At 39.7% G+C, this 22251-nt stretch overlaps 2 protein-coding genes across 2 annotated transcripts in view; both read right to left on the bottom strand.

Moving 5' to 3' along the window:
- The window catches only part of LOC140270687 (M1-specific T cell receptor beta chain-like), a 37489-nt gene extending 17399 nt beyond the window's left edge, over positions 1-20090 (bottom strand). Inside the window, exons 1-5 of the mRNA XM_072365884.1 lie at positions 19982-20090; positions 19770-19841; positions 19513-19646; positions 18752-18818; positions 18374-18673 (exon numbers count right to left, since the gene is read on the bottom strand). Coding sequence (XP_072221985.1) covers positions 18374-18673; positions 18752-18818; positions 19513-19646; positions 19770-19841; positions 19982-20090 — 682 coding nt within the window. The remainder of the gene's footprint in view (positions 1-18373; positions 18674-18751; positions 18819-19512; positions 19647-19769; positions 19842-19981) is intronic.
- Positions 11766-13259, bottom strand: LOC140270632 (uncharacterized). Its single transcript, XM_072365837.1, has 5 exons — positions 13202-13259; positions 12797-13086; positions 12696-12706; positions 12506-12621; positions 11766-12351 (listed from the first exon to the last, which is right to left on the bottom strand). Exons 1-5 carry the CDS (start codon positions 13257-13259, stop codon positions 11987-11989), a joined length of 840 nt encoding a protein of 279 aa, XP_072221938.1. The 3' UTR covers positions 11766-11986.
- Positions 20091-22251: the final 2161 nt, after the last annotated feature.

Raw genomic sequence — 22251 nt, 5'->3', positions numbered from 1 at the left:
AATTCAATTTTATTTATATAGCGCCAGAATACAACAATTGTCATCTCAAGGCACTTAAGTAATATAGTCCAATTCAAGCCAATTAGAATTCAATTCATTGTAATCATAATCCAATTAATTCATATAGAGCCAATTCAAAAAATAATAATATCCTAGCTAAGGAAACCAACAGATTGCACTGAAACTTGTCTTCAGTCCAATCTCCCGTCCTGAGCGTGCCTGTGGCGACTGTGGAAAGGAACGACTCCCTTTTAACAGGAAGAAACCTCTGGCAGAACCAGAACCAGGAAGAAACCTCTGGCAGAACCAGAACCAGGAAGAAACCTCTGGCAGAACCAGAACCAGGAAGAAACCTCTGGCAGAACCAGAACCAGGAAGAAACCTCTGGCAGAACCAGACTCAGGAAGTGTGGCCATCCGCCCCAACCAGCTGGGGTTTGAGAAGACAGAAAAGAGGGAAAAGAGGAGGGAAGAACACCATAACACCATTCAAAGGATACCTGTTGGAACAGGGAAACACAAGTTAATAACCACAATAATGTCACATGTACATAATATCATTTGAGAAATTAAACAGGGGGAAAAAGAGAGCAAAGTGAGGAAAGGTGTGACAGATGAGGTCCCCCAGCAGTCTAAGCCTTTAGCAGCTTAACTGTGGGATGTTTCAGGATTACCTGAGCCATCCCTAACTATAAGCTTTATCAAAAAGGAAAGTTTTAAGCCTAATCTTAAAAGTGGAAAGGGTGTCTGCTTCCCGGACATTTACTGGCAGCTTATTCCACAAGAGAGGGGCCTGATAACTGAAGGCTCTGCCTCCCATTCTACTTTTAGAAACTCTGGGAACAACAAGTAAACCTGCAGTTTGGGAGCGAAGTGCTCTGTTAGGAAAATATCTTACAATGAGATCTTTAAGATATGATGGAGCTCGGTCATTAAGAGCTTTATATGTGAGGAGAAGAATCTTAATCTGTTAAAAGTGATGTTTTAAATTTGCAACCGTGGGTCTTACAGGGAAAATTCACCCACATAGTATTATAAGGGTGTTCTGCATCCATAGTGAATTCACTATGCGTGCATAGTTTTCCTGTTTCCTTATTGTTTTTAATCATTTTGATTTAATTTGAATTATTTTACTTCTCTTTATATTCTTTTATGCATTTTTAATGCTTCTTCCACTCCCGGCTGCAATGCTTTTATTTCATGTAAAGCACTTTGAATAGTTTTCTACATGAAATGCGCTATACAAATAAACTTGACTTATTATTCTGTATGTTTTTTGCTGTTTAACTACTTCCGCATACTGCAAATTAAACCATTTTTGTACAAAATGTTCAGCTCTCTCTGGACATGGCTCTATCTGTTTCTAGCTTTTATAGTTTTTAAAATAGAGGTTTTTTATTTCTGAGTTTACAATGCATTCCAATGAGATGGAATGTTCATGTGTAGAGTGAAGGCTCCAACTGACAGAGTGGAAGAATAGAGAAAGATTCTGCAGAAGAAAAAGTTTTTACCATGTCACGGTTTCCAAACTCTTTAAGCCACAGAAATCATTTTAGCATTAAAATGTAGGACAATTTGTCCTTATCACAACGGGTTGGTTTGCTGTGGTGGAAGTTTGAGGACCCAGATGCAGATATAATTAAAACAAAACTTGATTTATTTAAAAAAAACAAAGCGCAGCTGAGCCGGAATACAATAAATCTAAACTGTGGAGAAAAAAGCTAAACTTGACTATGGCTGTGAAAATACATGTGCCATCTGTCTTCATCAACCTTCATCAACCTTCTAGCTGTCTTCATCAAGCTCCAGGTCCTTTAAAAAATGCCTTTCAGGCCTTTTGAAACTACAGCAACTAACTTTTCAAGCTAAATTTTCACTATTTTCAGCGTTTTAGCATGATCAGATAACAGCTTTGTCTAGTTCCATATTTTATTTAAACCCACTGATGTGCAGTTTTTGTAAAGTTCAGACAGGATTTTTATAATTTTGCTTTTCGTGTGAGCTTGTTGTGCAGCTTTGATTATAAGAGAGACTTTGCTGTGTTCCCACTCAAATCTCCAGAGATGTTAAAATCCTCTTTATATAGCCCTTCCACAGGATATAGACTACATATAAAATTATATACAGAGGTGTGCTGATGTTAGTCAAGACACTGAGAGTCAAATGTCAAAATGACAATAAAAAAAAGGCTCAACTTAGATGAGTGAGGTTTAAAGAGGAAAAGGAAGTAATGTAGAAACACCATCACCGTGCAGCAGAAAATTGAGTTTTTTGGGAGGAGTTTTCTCTCTGAGTAACCGCTCATGTTTTGTATTTATGTCCGTTGTGACACTGCATTAATAGAAAACTCTCATAAAATGTGCATTTATGAGTTTTATTACACATATTGTATATATTATGTATTATTAAGCCTCTCTGCAAACAATGTAACAGATAGGAAGGTGTCACTGACTGAAAAATCGACACAAATTGAGGTTATTCATACTGCATGGCCTCCATGTAAAATACTGCCTGAGGAGGTTTAACTGCATTTATGACATGCTGTGCTGAAGATCAGCCTTTGCAGCTCCTGGTGCCAGAAAAGAGAATATGGTCAGTTTCTAAAGGCTCAACGGGTCTGCTATTATTGTTGATTTAGAGGGAGAGGAGGAGTTGACTTCATTTTGGGTTTGCTGCCTGGTTATATAAAGAGTAATGCTTGTTGAATTAAATACATATTAGGAATAAAGTGGGAAAATCAGGTGGAAACAATGTTATTCAAGTTAAGTCTGAAAGTGCATCAAACTAACCACAACAGCAGCTGCTCGGGAGCGTGTCTGAAAACCACTGATGATAGAATTATAGTTCAGTTTTTGTAACGTTCAGAGGGGATTTCTGTTAGCGTGCTTTGCTAGCTGCACAGTAGTAAACCGCACTGTGCTTTTGTTCTGGAGCTTCGATTGTAAGAAAGCCAGTCTTCACTGTATTGATGCTCAGATCTCCAGAGATATTAAAATTCTTTTCATATGGGTCTTCCATTTTTGGCTCTTTATAGTACAAATGTCCGATGAGTTTCATAGATGTGTCTTCAGGTGGTCGCTGGTACCAGAGCATCACCCTGTAGTCAGTTTTGTCATAGCTGCAAAGAATCTGCATTTTGTCACCAGGATTTTGGATGAGCTCAGAGGGAGACTGATGAACCTCAAGACCCAGACTAACACCTGGATATATCGAAATATAAAGAAAATGTAATTAAATTGTAACGGATTATAAACACAAATAAACTGCATCTACATTTAAGAAGACTGTTATGATAAAGTTCTTACCTGCCACACAAAAGAGGATGAGGATACACATCATTTTTACTTGTCAAAGTAATTCAGTTGCTCAGAGACCTTACATGACATGTAAATGGACAAACAAAATGCCCATAAGCTCAGTAGTTTAAACACTGAAAGTTTAATGACTGTGTGTTTGAACAATGACCTAAAGTATATATAATCCTAATCTGTTATCTGCCTGCAGGTTTTGTGAGCAAATCAGAGGGAGACTGATGCACTTCATAAGCCTAAAAGCAAAAAAGAAAAGTCAATCATTCATGCAGATGTTTGGCAGAGATAACGATGTCAAGCTGACTTCCTGTCTGAATGAACACAGACCGCAGAGTAACTCTGATTGCTTCAGACTCTTCGTCAGTGTCCTCGTATCAAATCTCCACCAGCGCCGTCACATTTCATAGAGCTGCATTTTAAGAAGTTAAGCTTGAGCATTTCTTGAGCTTTAGTGCCCTCTACTGGACAGATGTAAAAGAGCAGATGTGGCTGCTAATTCACACCCAGTTTTGTCTGCAACCAGTTTTTGTTCAGCTCTTCCCACTCTTCACATCACTGTGATTTCCAACAGCACAGAAATACACACCGCTGTCATCAGACTGCAGGTCTTTTACAGTAAGAGCCCCGCTCTGGGCGTTGTCTTTGATGGCTGAATATTTGCTTTGAGAGCTCCCTCCATAGTCTGGCTGCCCTCCTAAAGCTGTGAACACGATGACTCCTGGACGCTGCCTGTACCAGTACATCTGGGTGTGAGAAATGTCTTTGTTGTGGCTGCAGTTCATAGCTGCAGATTTGGACTCATAACTCCAGCTGACTGTGGGGTCCTGTGTTACATCCTGGCAGTGAACTGTGTGGAGAGAGCACAACATCAAAAAATATGAGCTTTCATTTTGAGAAAAAGTAAATAAATTACAGTGAAGAGATGTTTGTCATGTTTCACCATGTCCAGATTATCAGTGTTTTTGAGAAGTAACTTAGTTTGACATTAAAGCTGAATGCAAAACTACATTTATCTCAGTCGTAAATGAAAAAGATAGGAAGATAATTTGTTACATGGACCTGATGCAGGTTCATCTTCACATTATTTTGACAGATTTCTATATATTTCATTATGAAATAAAACAGTCAGTGTACCTTTAATCCACAGAGACCAGAGTAGAAATATGAGGAGAACTTTCATGATGATCCTGTTCACAGGAGAAGCTGCCAAGACACTGAATGTCTGAGTGAGGTTGAATGCCGTGTTAATTCTCAGAAGGCTCCTCCTCTTTGAAAGGAAAAGAAAATCTGGTGATTAGAATGAGCTGATCATGATACAAAGGCCTACAAGCTGTAACACTCAGAGATCAAACAATGAGGAGATTTTTGTACTGAAGAGCAGAGATATTTAACCTGCAGCACAGAAGTAAACTGCGCTGCTGTTTGGGTCGAGTGTTTCAGCTCTCAGTGTGCAGGTCTGGCCTTTATCTGCACCTTCACATCCACCGCGGTGTCTCGTGGGGACTGATTAATCTGTCAGGAAAAGAGGAAACTTTTCCAGGTGGGCGGCCTCAAAGCGCTTCCTCCTTCTCTAAACATGGAAAACATGCCTCAGTACATAAATACTGCCACTTCATGAGAGGAATCCAACAACACAGACCTTCTAACACAGTTAGAAATAAAGCATTCCACTACATTCAGTCACTGACGTCATTCGTCTGATCATTTATTCAAGGGTTGTTAGTTTAGATCTTACAACAGTCATTTTTTTAAACTGTTGTCAGAACAACTGTTGTGAGTTTGATAACCACATCTTAATGATGTAGCACGTGGAATGTCATGTTGGACAGAAATGTGAAACACTTTCCTTCAATTCAGGTGTAAAAACTGTAAAATTGCTAAACGTCCAAGCCTTGAAAATTGTAACATGACGTGAAACTGTCACACATGCTCAAAAAAGCAGTGAAATTTACATGTAGACATCTGTGTTTTTATCCATGGCAGCTGCACATAATCTAAATTTAACGGCTTCTTTCAGGTGTGTTTTTGGCAGTTGTTGATATGTAAAGAACATTAATGGTTCTGAAGGACTGATCTAATCAGCGTTTATCAGCTGAATGTTCCCTTTTTCGGTGTGTTAGTAATACCATGACTTTTGGATTTCATGTTCTGGATTTTTTTGTTTGTTTTAATATTCATTCAGTTATTTTTGCTCTCTTTCCCTCCCTATTTGTTCCTGTTTTTGTGCTCTTCTGCTTGATCAGTGTGTGTCCTGAGTGCTGTTTGTGGATGTACTTTGATAACCTGCCCTGCCGTGTCTTTGGTTTGTTGGTTTTACTCTCAGATAAATCCGATCTCTCAGCTGATATTGGCCTTTTCTCCAGGGTTGCAGTACATTTCAGCTGGAGTCTGGAGGACTTCATCGCTGAGAGAAGAACCTGTTGAAAAGAATCTCTTTTTAAAGAAATGAAACTACATAGAAACACTTTGAGACAGAGACAGACATAGGATTGCAAATGAAAAGAGAGACCTATGAAATATTGTGGGGGATAAATGATGTGACCTTTGATTGAAATAAACAGTTCTCTGCAGCCCAATTTTCAGCAAAATAACTATAAACACAACCTCTGGAAGAGCAAATAAAACAACATTACCTGAAACTAGCAAGACGTTAAAAGTCATGCAGAAGAAAACGAGTTTAGTGAATAATTTCAGCATCAGGACATTTGATGCCCCGTGTCTATGACAGCATAAACTGCGATGCTGAATGTTCTCTGAATCTGAAGAGAGCTCAGACAAACAAATCCCTCTTTTGGGTGAGTTGAGTAATTGTGCTTCCGCCCCTTCCGAATATTGAACCAATCAGCCAGCACTCCACTCCTCCTTCTGTGTTTAGCTGTGACTGTTGGTCTGAGTGTAGCAGCTTTGTTATCTTACGAGATAAAGAGGAGGAAGGACCATGAATATTTAATGCTTTAAAGTCCTCCGGAGGCAGAATTCACAGAGATGAACTTAAAGTGTAGATGATGATGGGTTTTTGCTTGAATTTATGTCATTTAGTCAAAGAGTTCTTCTGTCTCAGTGATAGAAATCTAAATGCTGTGAGAAACAGTGAGAATGATGCATTGTGGTATTGTTTGTATGTTTGCTTGGCAATGAACAAATTGAGCTGATGATGTCACATGCAGTCCTGGCAAGCAACAGAGGTGAACTCTCTCTGTAGACAGCTTGGCTGGAAAGTCATAGCAAACAGTTCCACATCTGGGGTAAAGATACGGCCCTTGATAGTAAAATATCCAGAATAATACCTTCGGTTGTTAAAAAGCTCTGGACTTATTTGGGCTTTGTTAAGGTCAATCAGCTTCTTCCACATGCAAAAACTTTCCTACTGGCACAGTAACTCATCACAATAGATGTTAAGAAGTATGAGCAGAAATCTTTCCTGCAACACACTTTTTAAACCAGCATGAAAATAGTTTTATAAAATCAGTGTTTTCATAGAAAAGAGCTCATGAAAACTCTCAAGAAGGTAAGAAGGGAAAGATATGACCAGAGCAATAAGTAACACACCTTTTCTATTTGTAACACACACATGCATCTAATGAACATATTTAATTACACAAAGTTCAAATATCGTGTATTCAAACTATTTGACAACATTTAAGTCAAAAACTATTCTCAGCTGCAAAATTTATGCAAAAATGTTATTAATTATGATGAAATTAGACAAAACTTTATTTTTGACAAGAAGTTTATATTTGAACGCTGCTTTGCTCAACATAATACAACTTATGTTAAAATATCTTATCTTTATAAGACAAAGGACCAACATTGGTTAGAATGATTGTTGCAGGTGTGAGGGGGCTGTGAGCTGTAGTGATGCCATTGTTTGAAGAGGAGGATCAGTCATATGTGGTACTTTGCAGCACAGAAGTACACTGCTCTGCTGTTCAAGTTGAGTCTCTCTCTTTATCTGCACTTCCCTCCATCTTCCCATCCGGTCCAGTTTACTGAATAAGGATAACCATCTTTATAGTACAAATATCCCAGGAAGAGCAGCTGTTTCTCTGACTGCTTGTACCAAAGGATTTGGTTATAGTTTGGGATGCTGTGTGAGCAGTAGATCTGGGCTGTTCCTCTTGATGTGCTGTAGATGTAGCCGGAGTCCGGTAGACTTGCTCACTGAAGGAAGAACCTGGTGGCCAAACAAAGCCAGAAATATGATTTGGTGTACAGTAACAGGCCATTGAATAAAAAACACGATAGAATGCAGTTACAGGTGAAATAGCAGAACTGTATAAAACTGTCTGAACACACAATAACTTCATGAACTCCTGCTGATTAAAAACGATATAGAAGCACACTGAAAATATTCATGACATTACCTGAAGCAGGAAACGTGAAACCCAAACAACAGTTTGTGTGTTATAGAAGAAAAATGATCATAATGTTGAGGTTTGCATGTCCATAACTGTATATGGTATGATTGTGTCCTCTTCTCTGTCTGAGGAAAAGATTAAATACAGAAGAAAGTAGAATTAGAAAAAGTGTTTGGTAGAAAGAGTTAACACAGCTGTGGGAGGATGTCAGCTGTGATACAGAGATAAAAAGATGGCGATGAGGAGGATTTTGTACTGAGGAGCAGTGATATGAAGCACTGTGGTAGCGAGCAGCACAGAAGTAAACTGCACTGCTGCTCATATTCAGTCCTTCAATTGTTAAAGTGCAGTTTTGACCTGTTTTTGCACTTCCTTCCATCTTCACCTTCACTCCAGCTTCAGGATTACTGTTGTCCATGTACATGTATCCCAGGAGCTGTAGCTGTCTGTTTTCTGATCTCTTGTACCAGAGGATTTGGTTGTAGCTGGGAATACTGTGAGAGCAGCTGAATTTGGCTGCTTCTCCTGGATTTGCCAGAATATGAAATGGAGTCTGGTGGACTTGATCACTGAGAGAGGATCCTGTGGAGGAAGAGCAATACGGAATGTATTTCAATGGGAATTAAGTCATTCCTGTAATACGATAAAATGCAGGGAAAACAGCAGCAAAATTACTATTGTTTTGAATTATTTGTCATAAAAATTCTGATATTATTACCTGAAACCAGAGCAGTGTTGAAAATAAGTAATAATAGTATGGCATTCATGCTGTTCTGGTTGTTGTTTGGTCTGGTCATAAGTTTACTGTTGCTATGAGAAATCTTCTCAGAGTCTCAGCAGCTGAACTGATCTTTCCTTTGAGTAAAGCCTCTTGTCAGCAAAACGAACGTGTGCTCTGTGAGTGGGCGGAGTCACATTAGGTACAAAACCTCTCATCATATTTGTGCTGTAAGCTACTACTTCTCCTTATCAAAGAACAGACTACAGGTGCAAGGAGCTGGGAGCCGTAGGAGATGTTGAACAATGATGAGGAGGTTTTTGTACTGAGGAGCAGAGATATGAAGCACTGTGGTAACTAGCAGCACAGAAGTAAACTGCACTGCTGCTCAAACTCAGTCCTTTAACTGTTAAAGTGCATGTCTGGTCTTTGTTTGCACTTCCATCCAGCGTCACATTCAGTCCGCTCCCTGGAAGTCTGCTGTCTCCTGTCATGTGTCCCAGAAGCTGCATCTGATTGTTCTTTGTCTGTTTGTACCAGAGGATACGATTATAGCTTTGAATACTGTGTGAACAGCTGAATTCAACTGTTTCTCCTGGATTTTTGAAGGTGTGGGTTGGAACCTGGGTAATTTGGTCACTTAGAGAGGAACCTGTGGAAAAGACAAGAAAAACAGGCCACAATATATTAATGATGAGTCTTCATAAGTGAGAGAGCCAGGTTTAACTCTGGATTTAACTGGAAACTGTTCTGTCTTTAAGGATTGTGCAAGATAAATGCTTTTCTTCAAAAAGTCTGGCTGTAGAAGTCTAAAAATACTTTCCATTACTTTACCTGAAACCAGTATGAGATGCAAGGACATGATGCAGACAGTGAGGACCATCATTCTGTGTTCACGTCAGTTTGTTTCTACTTCTGTATCAATGAATGCTTTTGCAGAAAACCAAGGTGGGTGGTGTTACTGTGCCGTCCCCGCCCCTAGTCTTCTCAACATTACAACTGTCAGCTGAAACAAGTGTCATGAGGGTTGGTGAAACAGTTGTTCTGTGTGATGTGTAGTAGCACTGCACATCTTTGAGTCACTGTAAGAGCTTAAAGACATGCTGTCAGCTCATCAGAAGGAGCACTGACCTACAATATTAATGGTAACAAATAAAGAAGAGGGGATTTAACCTCACAAGATCAAACATGAAACAACAAATCTCTATAAACTTGAGTTCATTGGTGTAACAGAGAACGTAAGTTCCCACCTTGTTGGACATGAAGTATGTCTCTTCCATGTGTATCCTCAGTACAGAGGTTTCCTGTGAGATCTGTTTTTGTGGACCTGTGCTCTGTGAGAAACGTTCATGTCATGTGACGTTAAATTCATGATTGATGCCAGCAGCATAAAGCTGTCTGTCCCTCCATGGTGAGCTTTCTGTTGAGTCCTGGGGACCATTATTCACACATGCACTAAGCTCTCAACTCACAACATCTGACACGCAGGTATCCAGAGCCCATACTTCTACTGAGCAAATAATCACAGATATTCAATCAATTTTCTGGAAGAATGAAGATAAGATGTAAAAGTCATGTTAATGAAACCTTTTGAAAGTAACTGCTGATCATAAATGAACCAAATAAAAAACTTTCACAGACTAAATTTTAGTTGGACAGAGAGAAGACCATCATATCTACTGTTTGTTATTCCTTCACTTCCAATTAAACTCATTTCTGCATGTTTTTAAAGCCCACGAAATTTTTCATGATGAACTTTAAAACATTTTGTGTCTCATTGGGTTTCCTGACACTGAGTCAAAAAGAAATCCAACACTACAGGATGTGTTGGGGAACACTGCCCCCTGCTGGATTAAATAAGACTCCAGCTCTCTGATCACTCGTTCAATCGTGGTTTACTTGTTGCTCATGTTGTTATCAGCAGGTGAATGATTGTTACTGCCTGCAGCAGAGGAGGTTTTTGTTGTAGCTGGAGGTTTCATGCAGCACTGTGCATCACTGGCAGCACAGAAATATACTGCGCTGTCCACAGACTGTCTCAGCTTTGGAATAACAAGAGAAGACAGACTGCGGCCATCACCGGTCACATTATAGGAGTTTTTGAATAAATCTTCAACAGCTAGAGAAGAGAAGCGAGCGTAACCAATCAGAGCCATATCAGTTTTCTCAGGAGACTGTTTGTACCACTGGATCATATTGAAATTGGTGTTTGAATGGCTGCAGTTTATCTGGATCTCTTGTCCATGTCCTCTGATCACAGCAGTGGGAGTCTGTTGAACGCTGTTTTTTGAGAGATCTGCAGGATGAAAAAGAGAGCAAAAAGATTTAGAGCTGAGAATAGATTTTACTTGGGATGATTCCTTATGATTTGATTGAATGTTACCTGTTAAACAGAACGGCAGAGCTGCTAAATGTATGAGGAGCCTGATCATGATCCCAGAGCAGAGAAAAACTGAATGATAATGAGAAGTGCAAACTGAACAGAGCTGCCTGGATGTAAAGCAGGAGGAGGTATCAACACATGGGCGTCACATTTGATCAGTGGATCTGTACAGTATCCTGCTGTGTGGGTTAACACAGGAAGAGGAGGCTTTAATGATGAGATCTTTCTTTATTTGCTGCCATTAACTGTGGTTAGATGCAGGTGTCTCTTCTTCTGTGTGTTTATGTGGTGAATTAAAGTTACTGGATGATTGTTTTAACATTAAAACATTTAGAATGCTCTTTTCAGGAAATGTGTTTGACATGCAGAACATGTTTATTTGACTCTTTAAACTTGATGTTTTGCATGCTTTCTGTCCTCCTATTCATTAATTTATCATGACAGAAAATTAAACATTTTGTAAGAGAATTTTCTCCATTTCATCATTCGGGTGTTGGCAATAAACATGAATACAGGAACTCAGCGAGTACCTGGTCACTGTTGATACGGGCACATCTTAAAGTTACTGCCACTATTATCATGTGTTTGCAGTCCACCTGAACAGACTGACCCCTCCACCAGCAAGCAGGAGGTCTGATGGGATCCATAACTCCAACATGGAGCCAAAGCATCAAACAAACTGTTTTAGGTGGTTTATAGCTTCTTTTTTTTTTAAAAAAAGATTAGTTTTCAAATCTGTGTTACACCATCAGTAACACAGAGCAGAAAAATGTTCTTTTGATCTGTTCAGCAGACATATCACTGTTCCACTGAGGAGGCATAAAAAGCCACTTGTCTCTAACATATTTTTAATTGCTGTCACAAAGCAAGAAACAGCTGTGAAGAGAACTTTGGATTTGGTGCTTGGACCTTTGTCTTCCAGGTGGGGATCACTACTCTGAGCAGTTCAACGAGATATTTCTACTCTTATTTCCATACAATTGTCAATTCCAGTAAACAGTACAGAAAAGGTAAATCTATATGAGGGCAGTCAGAAATGGCAGTGATGAAAAGAAGGAGAAAAATGACATATTTGATCTGTAGAGTTTAATGAGAGACTGAGCTCTGTGTTAAAAATACATCGTGTTTGAAATATATCAAAGTATAAATGTTGAAAATATACTCTACATGTCGTGTGCCCCCCCCTTCAGGAACTGAAACACAGTGATGTCTTTGGTTCACTGTGACACCAGCAGCTGGGTTTTTGTGCAGCTCTTTAAGTCACCTGCATCACTGTGTTGACTCACAGCACAGAAATACACTCCGCTGTCTTGAGGCTGCAGCTTCTTTACTGTCAGAGATCCAGTCTGAGCATCCTTCTTCTCTGCTGGAAATTTGTCCTCACTGAAGCCGCTTTCATATTTATGTGGAGGAGATGTAGAGGTGAAAACTATCTGCCTCATTCCCTCCCCTGGCAGCTGTTGGTACCAGTACATCTGGAAGTAAGAAGCATCCTTTGTGTGGCTGCAGTTCATCGTGGCAGACTGACCCTCGTTCTTCCACAGCAGAAGAGTCTGGGTCACATCCCTCCCGTCAGTTAGACCTGCAGGAGTCAAAAGTCACATTGTGTTACAGAAGCTCCAACAGCTCCTGTAAATGCAAATTAAAGAGAACAACATGGAATTATGGTTATGAATTAAAAGAGAAGAGAACTTCTTCTCCTTTCAGTCCTCAGCATCATCATGTCCATAAAGTACCTCCAATACAGAGCAGAGCTGCAGAGAGTTTGATCAGAGCAGCTGTGATCATTATTGTGTTGTGAGAAGACTGAACTTTGAGACCACAGTCACTGTCAGTGTGCGTGATGGGAGCTCTGACATCACAGCACGGATATGAAGACTTGCATATGGGAGTGTCACATGACTGTGAGACATTGTGTGGTTGTACTTGAGGTCCCCCTACAGTAGAGCAGATAAATACAGATGGGAACAGTGTGCAGAGGTTTTTGTTCAGCGTTCACATGTGTTTGGATCACTGTGTTCACTCACAGCACAGAAATACCAGCCTGTATCTGCTGGCTGCAGATTCTTTACTGTGAATGTTCCTCTCTCAGCTTCAGTCTTGGTGGCTGAGAATTTGTCTTGGCTGAATTCTCCAAAGTCATGTTTGACTGTAGTTGAGAACACAATTAGTTTCATAGTTTCTCCAGGCAGCTGTCTGTACCAGTACATCTGGAAATAGCTTCCACCCTTTGTGTGGTTACAGTGTATTGTTGCATTTTCACCCTGCTTCTCCCACAGTTTGGGAGTCTGGTAGACATCACTTCCATCAACATGACCTGTGAGTACAACAGTGAAAGTTACCAGAAATGAACATCTTAATAGTTGACAGTTTCAGAAATATTTTCATCTTCAAACTGCTGAATACAATCTGCTGATATACCAGTACTTTACCTTGTATCCAGTGTACAAACACCAACAAGCTGAGGAGCCAATGTCTGATAGTGGTCATGTTCTAAAACTCAGGGTCTCAGTTACAATATCTCACTGTGTCGTCACACAGATATGAAGAAATGCAGGTAGGTGTGTCACTTTAAGGTGTGACGGTCTCTGATCCTGTGAACCAACAGGAGGAAACATTTGTTATGTGGGATGAGCTTAACTGAAGTGAACACATCTGTAAAAAACAGGAAGATTAGACTGTGTGTGAAGCATGAATCAGCTGATGGAGAAATTCCACCATGTGATCCGTTCTGATATTGACATTCACACTTGTAACACTTTGAAATATTGGTATTAACATTTTTCTGTCTTTAACAAATATTCAAAAGTTAAACGGAGGCGGGTTTGTGTGCTCGGTACAGGTGTTCGTCAGTGTCTTTGGACATGTTGACGGAGCTGATGGTGGTTTAAACACAGAGGCAGATATATTATTTGATATACTACAGATATAGATATATTATTTTGGGTTTGTCACAGAACTTCTGAGGTTTTGTCTGTTTTGTTTGAATGGTTTCACTGTATGCACATTCACCAGTTTTCTTCACCATGAAGTTAAGTTTGTGAATGACTCACCGTTGGTGTAGAAGACATCTTAATTCACAAATATAGCTGCAATAAGCTAACAGAGCTATATTACACATTCATTCAGTCATTCGTCTTAAAGTATTGGTGAAATAAAGACAGATAATGCCTTATTTAGAGGCTGCACCGTCTAAGCCCCGTTCACTCCATTATATGGATCTCGAGGAATCTAAATATCTTCCGAAGGACGCCGACTTTCACCAATCTGCTCTCGGTGAGTAGATGAACGTATTTAATGCCAGAAATAAGGTCTAGAGCTCTACCAGAGTTCCCCTTTAAACAATCGGTACCTGTGAGGAAATGACAAAAAAGAAATAAGATAATCCTGTAAAAGTGACAGACCTCAAGACCCAGACTAACACCTGGAGCAAGAGCAAAAGAGAACTTCAGATCAGGATAATGCATCAGAAAAACATCCACATGATAAAGAATGAATACTTTCTTAAATGATTACCTGGTATGCAACAAAAAATGAGAAGGCAGAACATTTTCTCCTTTAACAACACAGATTAAAAGCCTTTAAAAAAACTATGTTTCAAGTTTTGCTTCAAGATGTTGAAACAGTCAGAAAAGTCTCAGCATCTATATTTGTGAAAAGGCTCACATCTGTCACAGTTTATGTTCATGTCACAGTTTATGTTTTAATAGTCTTGTTTTCAGGTTACGTTCTGGTCATGTTTCTCCCCTGCCACCTAGTTTCACTCACAACACCTGCTTCATTGTTTACAGCTGCACCGCATTCACTGATCACTCCCTCCACAGTATTTAGTCTCCTGGTTTCCTTTCACCCATTGCAGAATCCTCACCAACCGTTCATGCCTCAGTCACCGAAGATAAGGCTGGTTTCATGCCTCATAGTCCTGTTCATAGTTATTTATTCATAGTCACAGTTAATCAAAGTCTTGTTTTGTTTTTCATAGTCTTGGTTTTTGTCAACCTTTAAGTATTTTTGAATCCGGCTCTGTCGCGCTTTCTGTTCTTGCCTTTTGCTCCCTGTTTTTTGGAAATAAACCTTTTTTGAATTCGAAGAACTGCATCTGGGTCCTACCTCTTCACAGTTCCCGTCAAAATCATGACTGCAAAGAGATGAGTGAGGTTTAAAGAGGAATGAAGAGAATGAAGAAACACCATCAATGTAACTGATGAGGAGGGAGTGGCTTCACATATTCTTGCTAATATAAACTGCCTTCCTGGATGTATAAATCATATTAAAGTGAGACACATAGTTAAAGTGTACAGTGTACTATGAATGCGTCAAACTACAAGGCAACCACATAGCAGCTGCTTTGGGAGCCCCTTTAAAGAAAACCCCTGCAGAAAAAAACATTGTGTGCAGTTTTTGTAAAGTTCAGAGGGGATTTCTGTCATTGTGCTTCTCGTGCTGCACAGTAGTAAACTGCACTGTAATTCACTCCTGCATCTCGGATGTGCAGAGATCCATTCTTTGCTGCATCTCCACCCAAATCTCCATCGAGATTGAAACCATCTTTATATTTGTCTTCCATTGTGACAGCTTTGAAGTGCAAATATCCAATGAGTTTCATTGCTGTGTCTCCAGCTAACTGCTGGTACCAGAGCATCACTTTGTAGTCAGTTTTATTGTGGCTGCAGAAAATCTGCATTTTGTCACCAGGATTTCTGATGAGATCAGAGGGAGACTGACGGACCTCGAGACCCAGACTAACACCTGAACAAAGAAAGACAATAGAAAACTTTTAAACCATGATATATGATAAAAAGTTACTTCAACATCCACAGAAGATGATGATTTCAGATAAATTATTACCAGACAAGCAGCAGAGAAAGAGCAAACGAATCATGTTGACTGTCCCAACACTGGACTGATGCTTTACTGATCTGCCTAAAAACAAGTGAAGTCACCTCAGTGGCAGCTGCTGACATTAAATCATGAGCTGGGAGGAGCTTGTTCAAGTTCTAATTTAAACCCCCTGATTCAGAAAATAAGCTGACTGTGAGTTTTTGTATGAGGGAGTGATGGTTTGCAGGTGATGTGCACAGCCAGCTGCGCAGTAGTACCCTGCAGTGTGTTCAACCTTCAGGTCCACAATGAACAGAGAGACGTTCTTTGCCATCTCCCCACTCATATCTCCAGTGATATTAAAATGTTTTTCAAAAGACTTCTCAAGTTCTGTGGTGCTGTGGTACTCAAGACCAATGCGCTGCAGAGCTTGGTCTCCAGGGGATTTCTGGAACCAGAACATTAGTCTGTAGACAGTCTTAAAGCAGCTGGAGGTCTTTGGTTGACTTCAACTCCCAGACAAACACCCAGAAAGAAACAAAATGAATTCCTGTAAATCTGCTGAAGGTATTGAAAAAGGGAGATTTTTTTTATCAAGAAGAGTGATTACCGATGAGCCAAAGTAAAAGAGAAAGTGTCAGCATGATAAACGTCTGTCTTAGTGGACACACAAACAAGACTGGCTTTAACTTGTCACTGCACACTTCTTATAAACGCCCCCTTTTTAAACCTGATAGTTAACTGAAAAAGTATTCCTGGAGCTCCAGCACCATCTACTGGAAAGACATAAAAGTGAAACAGATTCCTAAGTGCATCCTGATGAATTGGCAACTGGTCTTTGTTCAGCTGCTCACACTCCTCTCATCACTGTGTTTGCTGATGGCACAGAAACACACACCACTGTTGTGAGGCTGAAGGTTTCTCACAGTGACAGTCCCAATGCTGTCTTTGAAGGCTGAATATTTGTTGTCAGGTCAGAAGACATCCTGCAGTCTCTGTGGGGAAACCATGCAGAGAACCATTAGGAGCACCACTTCATCCACACGCCCCCCTGGAGCACAGTTTATTTACTCCGTGCTCTGTGACAGTCGGCTAACTTCACACGGACTTTGCTACTGCTAGTTTTGTGCAACATGGCAGGATATTTCTCAAATTTTGACAACGTGAACGACAACTTTGAGTAAGATGGACGTTCTTACTGGAGTGAATGAGCTGCAGTAGTTTTATTTAGGCTTCCTTTATACTGCACATGACATTTCTAAATACTTTTTAATCCCGTATTTCTGAAAAAAATTTATAAAATAATTTTTACACTCTGCCACTCGGTAGGCAACTTTATATGAGACGAGTTGAGCATTCGCCGGCATAGATGCACTTTTAGTAAAAATGACTGCTGAGTCTTTGTCTGAAAAACTCAACTGGCTTTTCTTTGTGCTCTGGATGTTTTCTCTCCCTCATTACCCACCGTTGTACAGGTGAAGCCAAAGCCAAGATATGTGTCATCATGTCTTCTTAACTTTGCCATGGAATGAAACTGCTTTGGAAGCACATTTGGCAATGCGTCATCCACTGCTTTGCTTGTGAGGCCCAACAGAAACTTGTCCATGTCATGCTAGCAGAGCCCGCAATGGCTCTGTGCCCCCCAGTTTGGGAACCACTGCCCTACTGTAAGCTTTGTGCACTGATGGTGGGGGCCGAGTTGGGGGGGCTTTTGTCGGTGGAGTAGGCTGAGGAGGGAGAGGGGCTCGATGCTTCTTTGAGGATAAAATTCTTGATCTTGCCATGTTTGGCGTGAGAGGAAGTTGTAAAATTATAAGGATATAATATGTGTGACGGAGAGGTTTTTGTACTGAGGAGCAGTGATATGTTCCACTGTGGTAACGAGCAGCACAGAAGTAAACTGCACTGCTGTTCAGGCTGAGTCCTTCAAGCCAAGTCAAGTCAAATTTATTTGTATAGCACATTTCATGTACAAAACAATTCTAAGTGCTTTACATAAAATAAAAGCATGACAGTCACGCTTTTGGGTCTTTTGTCGTGCCGCACATTGTATTTCTCACGCTGAAAAAAAAATTCTAATATAAATTTCCCTGGTGCCGCTACTGCTATGGAAACGGCAGGAAAGAAGCACGTCCCCCATGAGTCTGAGCAGAACAGTTTTAGCTTTAGGAGGAGAGATGTCACTCTTGCCTGCATTCAAAACTTGAAAGTCCTGTAACGCAAAACTTCCAGGTCCTGTTGATTGTAATAATGTTAACGACATACTGTATGAATAATTTCCAACTGATATTAACATTTAGTTGACAAGGACTGCAAGAGTGAGGCAGGCTCAGAGGCAGGATCACACATACCTGTAGCTACACCTTTCATACAGGCAGGGAAAAGTAAAATGACAGAGGAAAAAATAGATAAAATGCTGGTGCATACTTAAAAAAAAGTGTTTCTGCAACCAAAGCCATTTGTTCTATATATTACTGTATGAGAACTGATAAGAGAACTGATAAGGAACCGAATCGATAAGCGATATCGATAATGGAATCAGAATTGCTAAATTCTTAACAATTCCCATTTCTATTCCTGAGGTAAGAGCAGTTTGACGTGGGTGTGTCAAAATGTCATGTGACATCACTGATCCTCTTAGCACATTGTGACTTTAAGAGTAATGCTACTATTATTGGTACTTGAGGTCCCCCTAGAGTACATGAGATTCTTAGGTTAGGTTTGTGAGTATTGCAGTGGGGTTTCTGTTTAGCTTCCATGCATGCCTGCATCACTGTGCTCACTGACAGCACAGAAATACAAGCCTCTGTCTTCTGGCACCAGGTTCTTCACTGTGAATGTCCCAGTGTGAGCATCAGGCTTGGTGGCTGAGAACTTGTCTTTGCCAAAATCCCCAAAGTCATGCTCACTCATTCCTGTTGTTGTGAAGACGATCAGTTTCATGGCTTCTCCTGGCAGCTGTCTGTACCAGTACATCTGGAAGTAAAAATTGCCTTTGGTGTGGCTGCATTCTATTGTTGCATTTTCACCCCTGTTTTTCCACACAGTGGAGGGCTGGGTGACATCACTCCCATCAGCAAAACCTGTAAATGTAAGAGCAAAGCTTACGAAAGATATTATTGATGCATCAGTAAATTCTGTAAATTAATTTTGTAATTTACCTGATGTCCACATTAAAGAGACTAGTAATGGCAGAAGATTTTGTTTAACGATGATTATATCCATTTCCTGTTATACAGAAGCTGGCACATTCTAACTGAGTTACACAGATATTAAAAGCTGAAAGGGGAGTGGCTTTTAAATAGCTTTTAAAGCACAGCTTCGGTTTTAGTAGAGGTTCCCCACAGAGTATGTCATTTCCTGATAAAGGAAGATAAAAAGTTTAGATATGATGGATTTTGTGAAATTTTATACATATTTTAACACAAATGACTTGTCATTGTGTATCAGTTACTGAGAATAATCTGTGATCAGGTTTGATTTTGAATTGCTTCAGTGGGAAATTCACTGCAAGTCACATTAAGTGCTTCTTAAACATACTCGTATGTTTCAGCCTGAGAAAAGTGAACATTTCTTCATTTTTCTGTATTTGTGAGCATAAAGACATCATTTGAAGAATAACTCTTCATATAATGAGAGGGACATGGAAAAAGCATTTTACACAATTTCCTGGTATCTATAATTCGAAGGATTCATCACTTTAAGATCACCTTTGAAGAAAATGTGGGTAGATTAAATAAAAAAATGTAACCTTCAACCATCTTTTTCATTATTGTTTTAAATATATTTACAAGCATCAAAGTACATCAAATCGTTGATAAAATCTTGGTTGAGAGTCTTTGTTGAGTCAGTGGCTCCCTGCAGGTGTTCAGCAGCTTAAACGTCTGTGAGTGGAACAAATGAAAGGGGTTTTTGCATTGACTTTTGGGGAATCTGCAGCACTGTGTCGACTGGCTGCACAGAAATACACAGCACTGTCGTTCAGCTTAAGATCAGAGATGGTGAGGCTTGATTGTTTGCGACCATCTCCATCAAAGTCGATTTTTCCTTCCACATCTTTTTCAGGATTTACGGATTCGAAATTTAGATGTCCCAGGAGTTTCAGAGCTCTGTGTTCTTCTTGTTTGTACCACAGAATGACTTGATAACTTGGTATGTTGTGTGAACATTTAATCTCACTGTCCACAGATTCTCCGGTTTTCTTAATGATGAAAAGAGGAGTTTGGTCGACATCTTTGGTGTCAGAGGCGCCTGTGGAGAAGCAGATAGGATTTTATTTGCAGAAAATTTTACCTTGGCATCATCTTCCTGCTGAATATTGTTTCCTTTCTCACCATTATTTCCAGGAAGATGAAAGACACAAAATATGCAGAAAATAAATTTCATGTTACAGAAGTTGAGATTTGAGAGTCTGCAGCTCGCTCTCAGTTCAGGTCCTGTGTGTTCCAACAGTGCACGAGAAGGCATCCCTTCTACAATGATGACTGAGTGACCTTTCATCTTAGTCATGTAATTTTTAACTGACATTAAACAGGAAGTACTATCTTGAATCTGAGGTTTGTTTGTTGAGGTTTGTCTCCACCTGCTGGAGAAAAATATTATCAAACACTTCACTAAGTAAAGACTTGTGAAGTTTACAGGAAAAATGCAGCTGATCTTTATTAGAGCACAATGTATTGATATCATGACAATGAGAGTGTTATGTAAAGGATTAATCATGATCAAACTCAATATTTGAACTGCCACAGAGCCAAATATTCACCGTTTCAATGGGATCTGATCCTTAGCTATACAACATTTTCTTAAACTGGCTCTATGAATTGGGCTAACTTGGAATGTAATGAATTTAATTTGATTGAGTCATACAGCATTAAAGTGTTACAATGAATGGAATTGGCTTGCACTGGACTGTATCTTTGAAGTGCCTTGAGATGACATTGTTGTGATTTGGTGCTATATAAATTAAATTGAATTGAACTAAATTGCAGAAATTCTTTTGTATCTCCTTTTATTCAAAGATGCTGATTGTGAGGTTTGCAGCTCTGACTGATGTGTTGCAGGTTTATCTAGCAGATGGCACCCTGACATCTGGCCAGCTGCTGGGCACGAAGTGACAAAGCAGGAGGTGGATTTTATCCCGGTCATCATGCACAGAGGTGAATATGAGGATGTTGATGTGCACTACAGCAGAAAACAACATCCTGAGGTAAGTATGGAGATTGTGAGTGGAAAAAAGTTGGTGCTAACTGTGTTTTTACTATAACTGTGACAAACGCTGCAACACTTTTATTTTCCTGAAGGTTTCATCCTTTACACAAGCAAAGACTGACTAACACTGACCACTGAAGTACCAGCATGCCAGGACTGACCTTTGCTGGCGCTTTAATGTCAGGCGTCAGAGGACATCAGTACATTTTTAACTCCTTTATGAACATTCATTCCACAGTTTTAAGCTGACTTCCTTGGCAGAACTTACTTATTCTGTTTGTTTGGCTTTCCATCTTAAATGTGTTGATTTGAAAGACAATTCATGAGGTATATTCCTGCATCCGCTAATGTCATTGAAACAGAAGTATTGAAGGTTTCAGCTCATATTAGAAAGAACTACATTTTGGGGGTAAATCCAGTAAACTTTTCCTGCTGATTCTGCTTTTGTCATCATGATCAACAATGCAGCCTGTTTGTTGGAAATACTGAGCATGAATCACATGATGTGATGTTCACTTTGCACCACAGGGGGTCGTTCAACATGACAAGCGTCTCACTCTGCTGATTAAATGGAACATTTGAGTGGAACAATTTGTCAGCGGCTGCAGCGTCATAATTTAACACAGAACACAGGCACAGACAACATATCTGCTGTTCAGTCCACACCAGCAAACACCATCTGCTCAGACAAAGACTGCTATTCATAGAAAATCTTCCAGCCTGCTATTTCAGTTTCCCTCACTGCTCTGCTGTCATTACTGCAGATTATGCTGACTCGCTATTTTAACGTTTTCAGTCCACTGAAACCATCATTTTGTGAAGATGCTTTAGTGAACAACCACTGATAATCTATATTACAGATGTGACAGGCAACTTCTTTGTAGCAGTCAGCGATAAGAAAATCAGTACGTTGATGTTCAAACTTTCAGATGGTTAAGTTACAGTCCATTCTACTTATTACCTTTAAAGCCTCGATCATCAGAAAATGTTCTGCCTGATCCTACGAAGTACCACATACATCTGTTCTAATGATGATTACACATAACTAAAACTTTGCATTTCAGTGTGACTCGGTATAAAGACATTTGTGTTTATTGAAGGATCCCACTGTTTCTTTTTCTCAGGAAAATTTCAAGTGTATCAGCTTGATTTCCATGTCTGAGAGTGCTGATTTCCACTTTGGTTTACATTTTGTAATGTGGCTCATATATAGAGACAGAATAATCATGTTCACAATTTATTTATGCTGATCTTTTATCAGGACCCAATATTTGATAGTGTTTGGATTTGCATGTGTTTTCCTATCATTTTTTTGACATAAAAACAGGATTTCAAAAAGATCAAGCTTTGCCGGAGAAGATTTCATCGGCTCACATGTCAGACACAGCGTGTTTCTGTGTTTGCTCTGCACATGCTGGTCCCTGCTTATATGACAGCATCGATTTAAGGACAA

The sequence above is a fragment of the Leuresthes tenuis genome, unplaced genomic scaffold, assembly GCF_036924035.1.
Source record: "Leuresthes tenuis unplaced genomic scaffold, fLeuTen1.0.hap1 SCAF_15, whole genome shotgun sequence".
NCBI classification, from domain to species: Eukaryota; Metazoa; Chordata; class Actinopteri; order Atheriniformes; family Atherinopsidae; genus Leuresthes; species Leuresthes tenuis.
Note: the sequence above shows the minus strand (reverse complement) of the source record. Positions and strands in the feature narration are given on the sequence as shown.

Excerpts from the sequence above, each read along its gene's own strand:
- LOC140270632 (XM_072365837.1), bottom strand. The coding sequence starts at position 13,259 with ATGACCACTATCAGACATTGGCTCCTCAGCTTGTTGGTGTTTGTACAC. Across the intron at positions 13,087-13,201 it reads GTTTGTACACTGGATACAAG|GTCATGTTGATGGAAGTGAT; the intron begins GTAAAGTACTGG and ends TTGTACTCACAG. Across the intron at positions 12,352-12,505 it reads AGCTCTGCTCTGTATTGGAG|GTCTAACTGACGGGAGGGAT; the intron begins GTACTTTATGGA and ends TGACTCCTGCAG.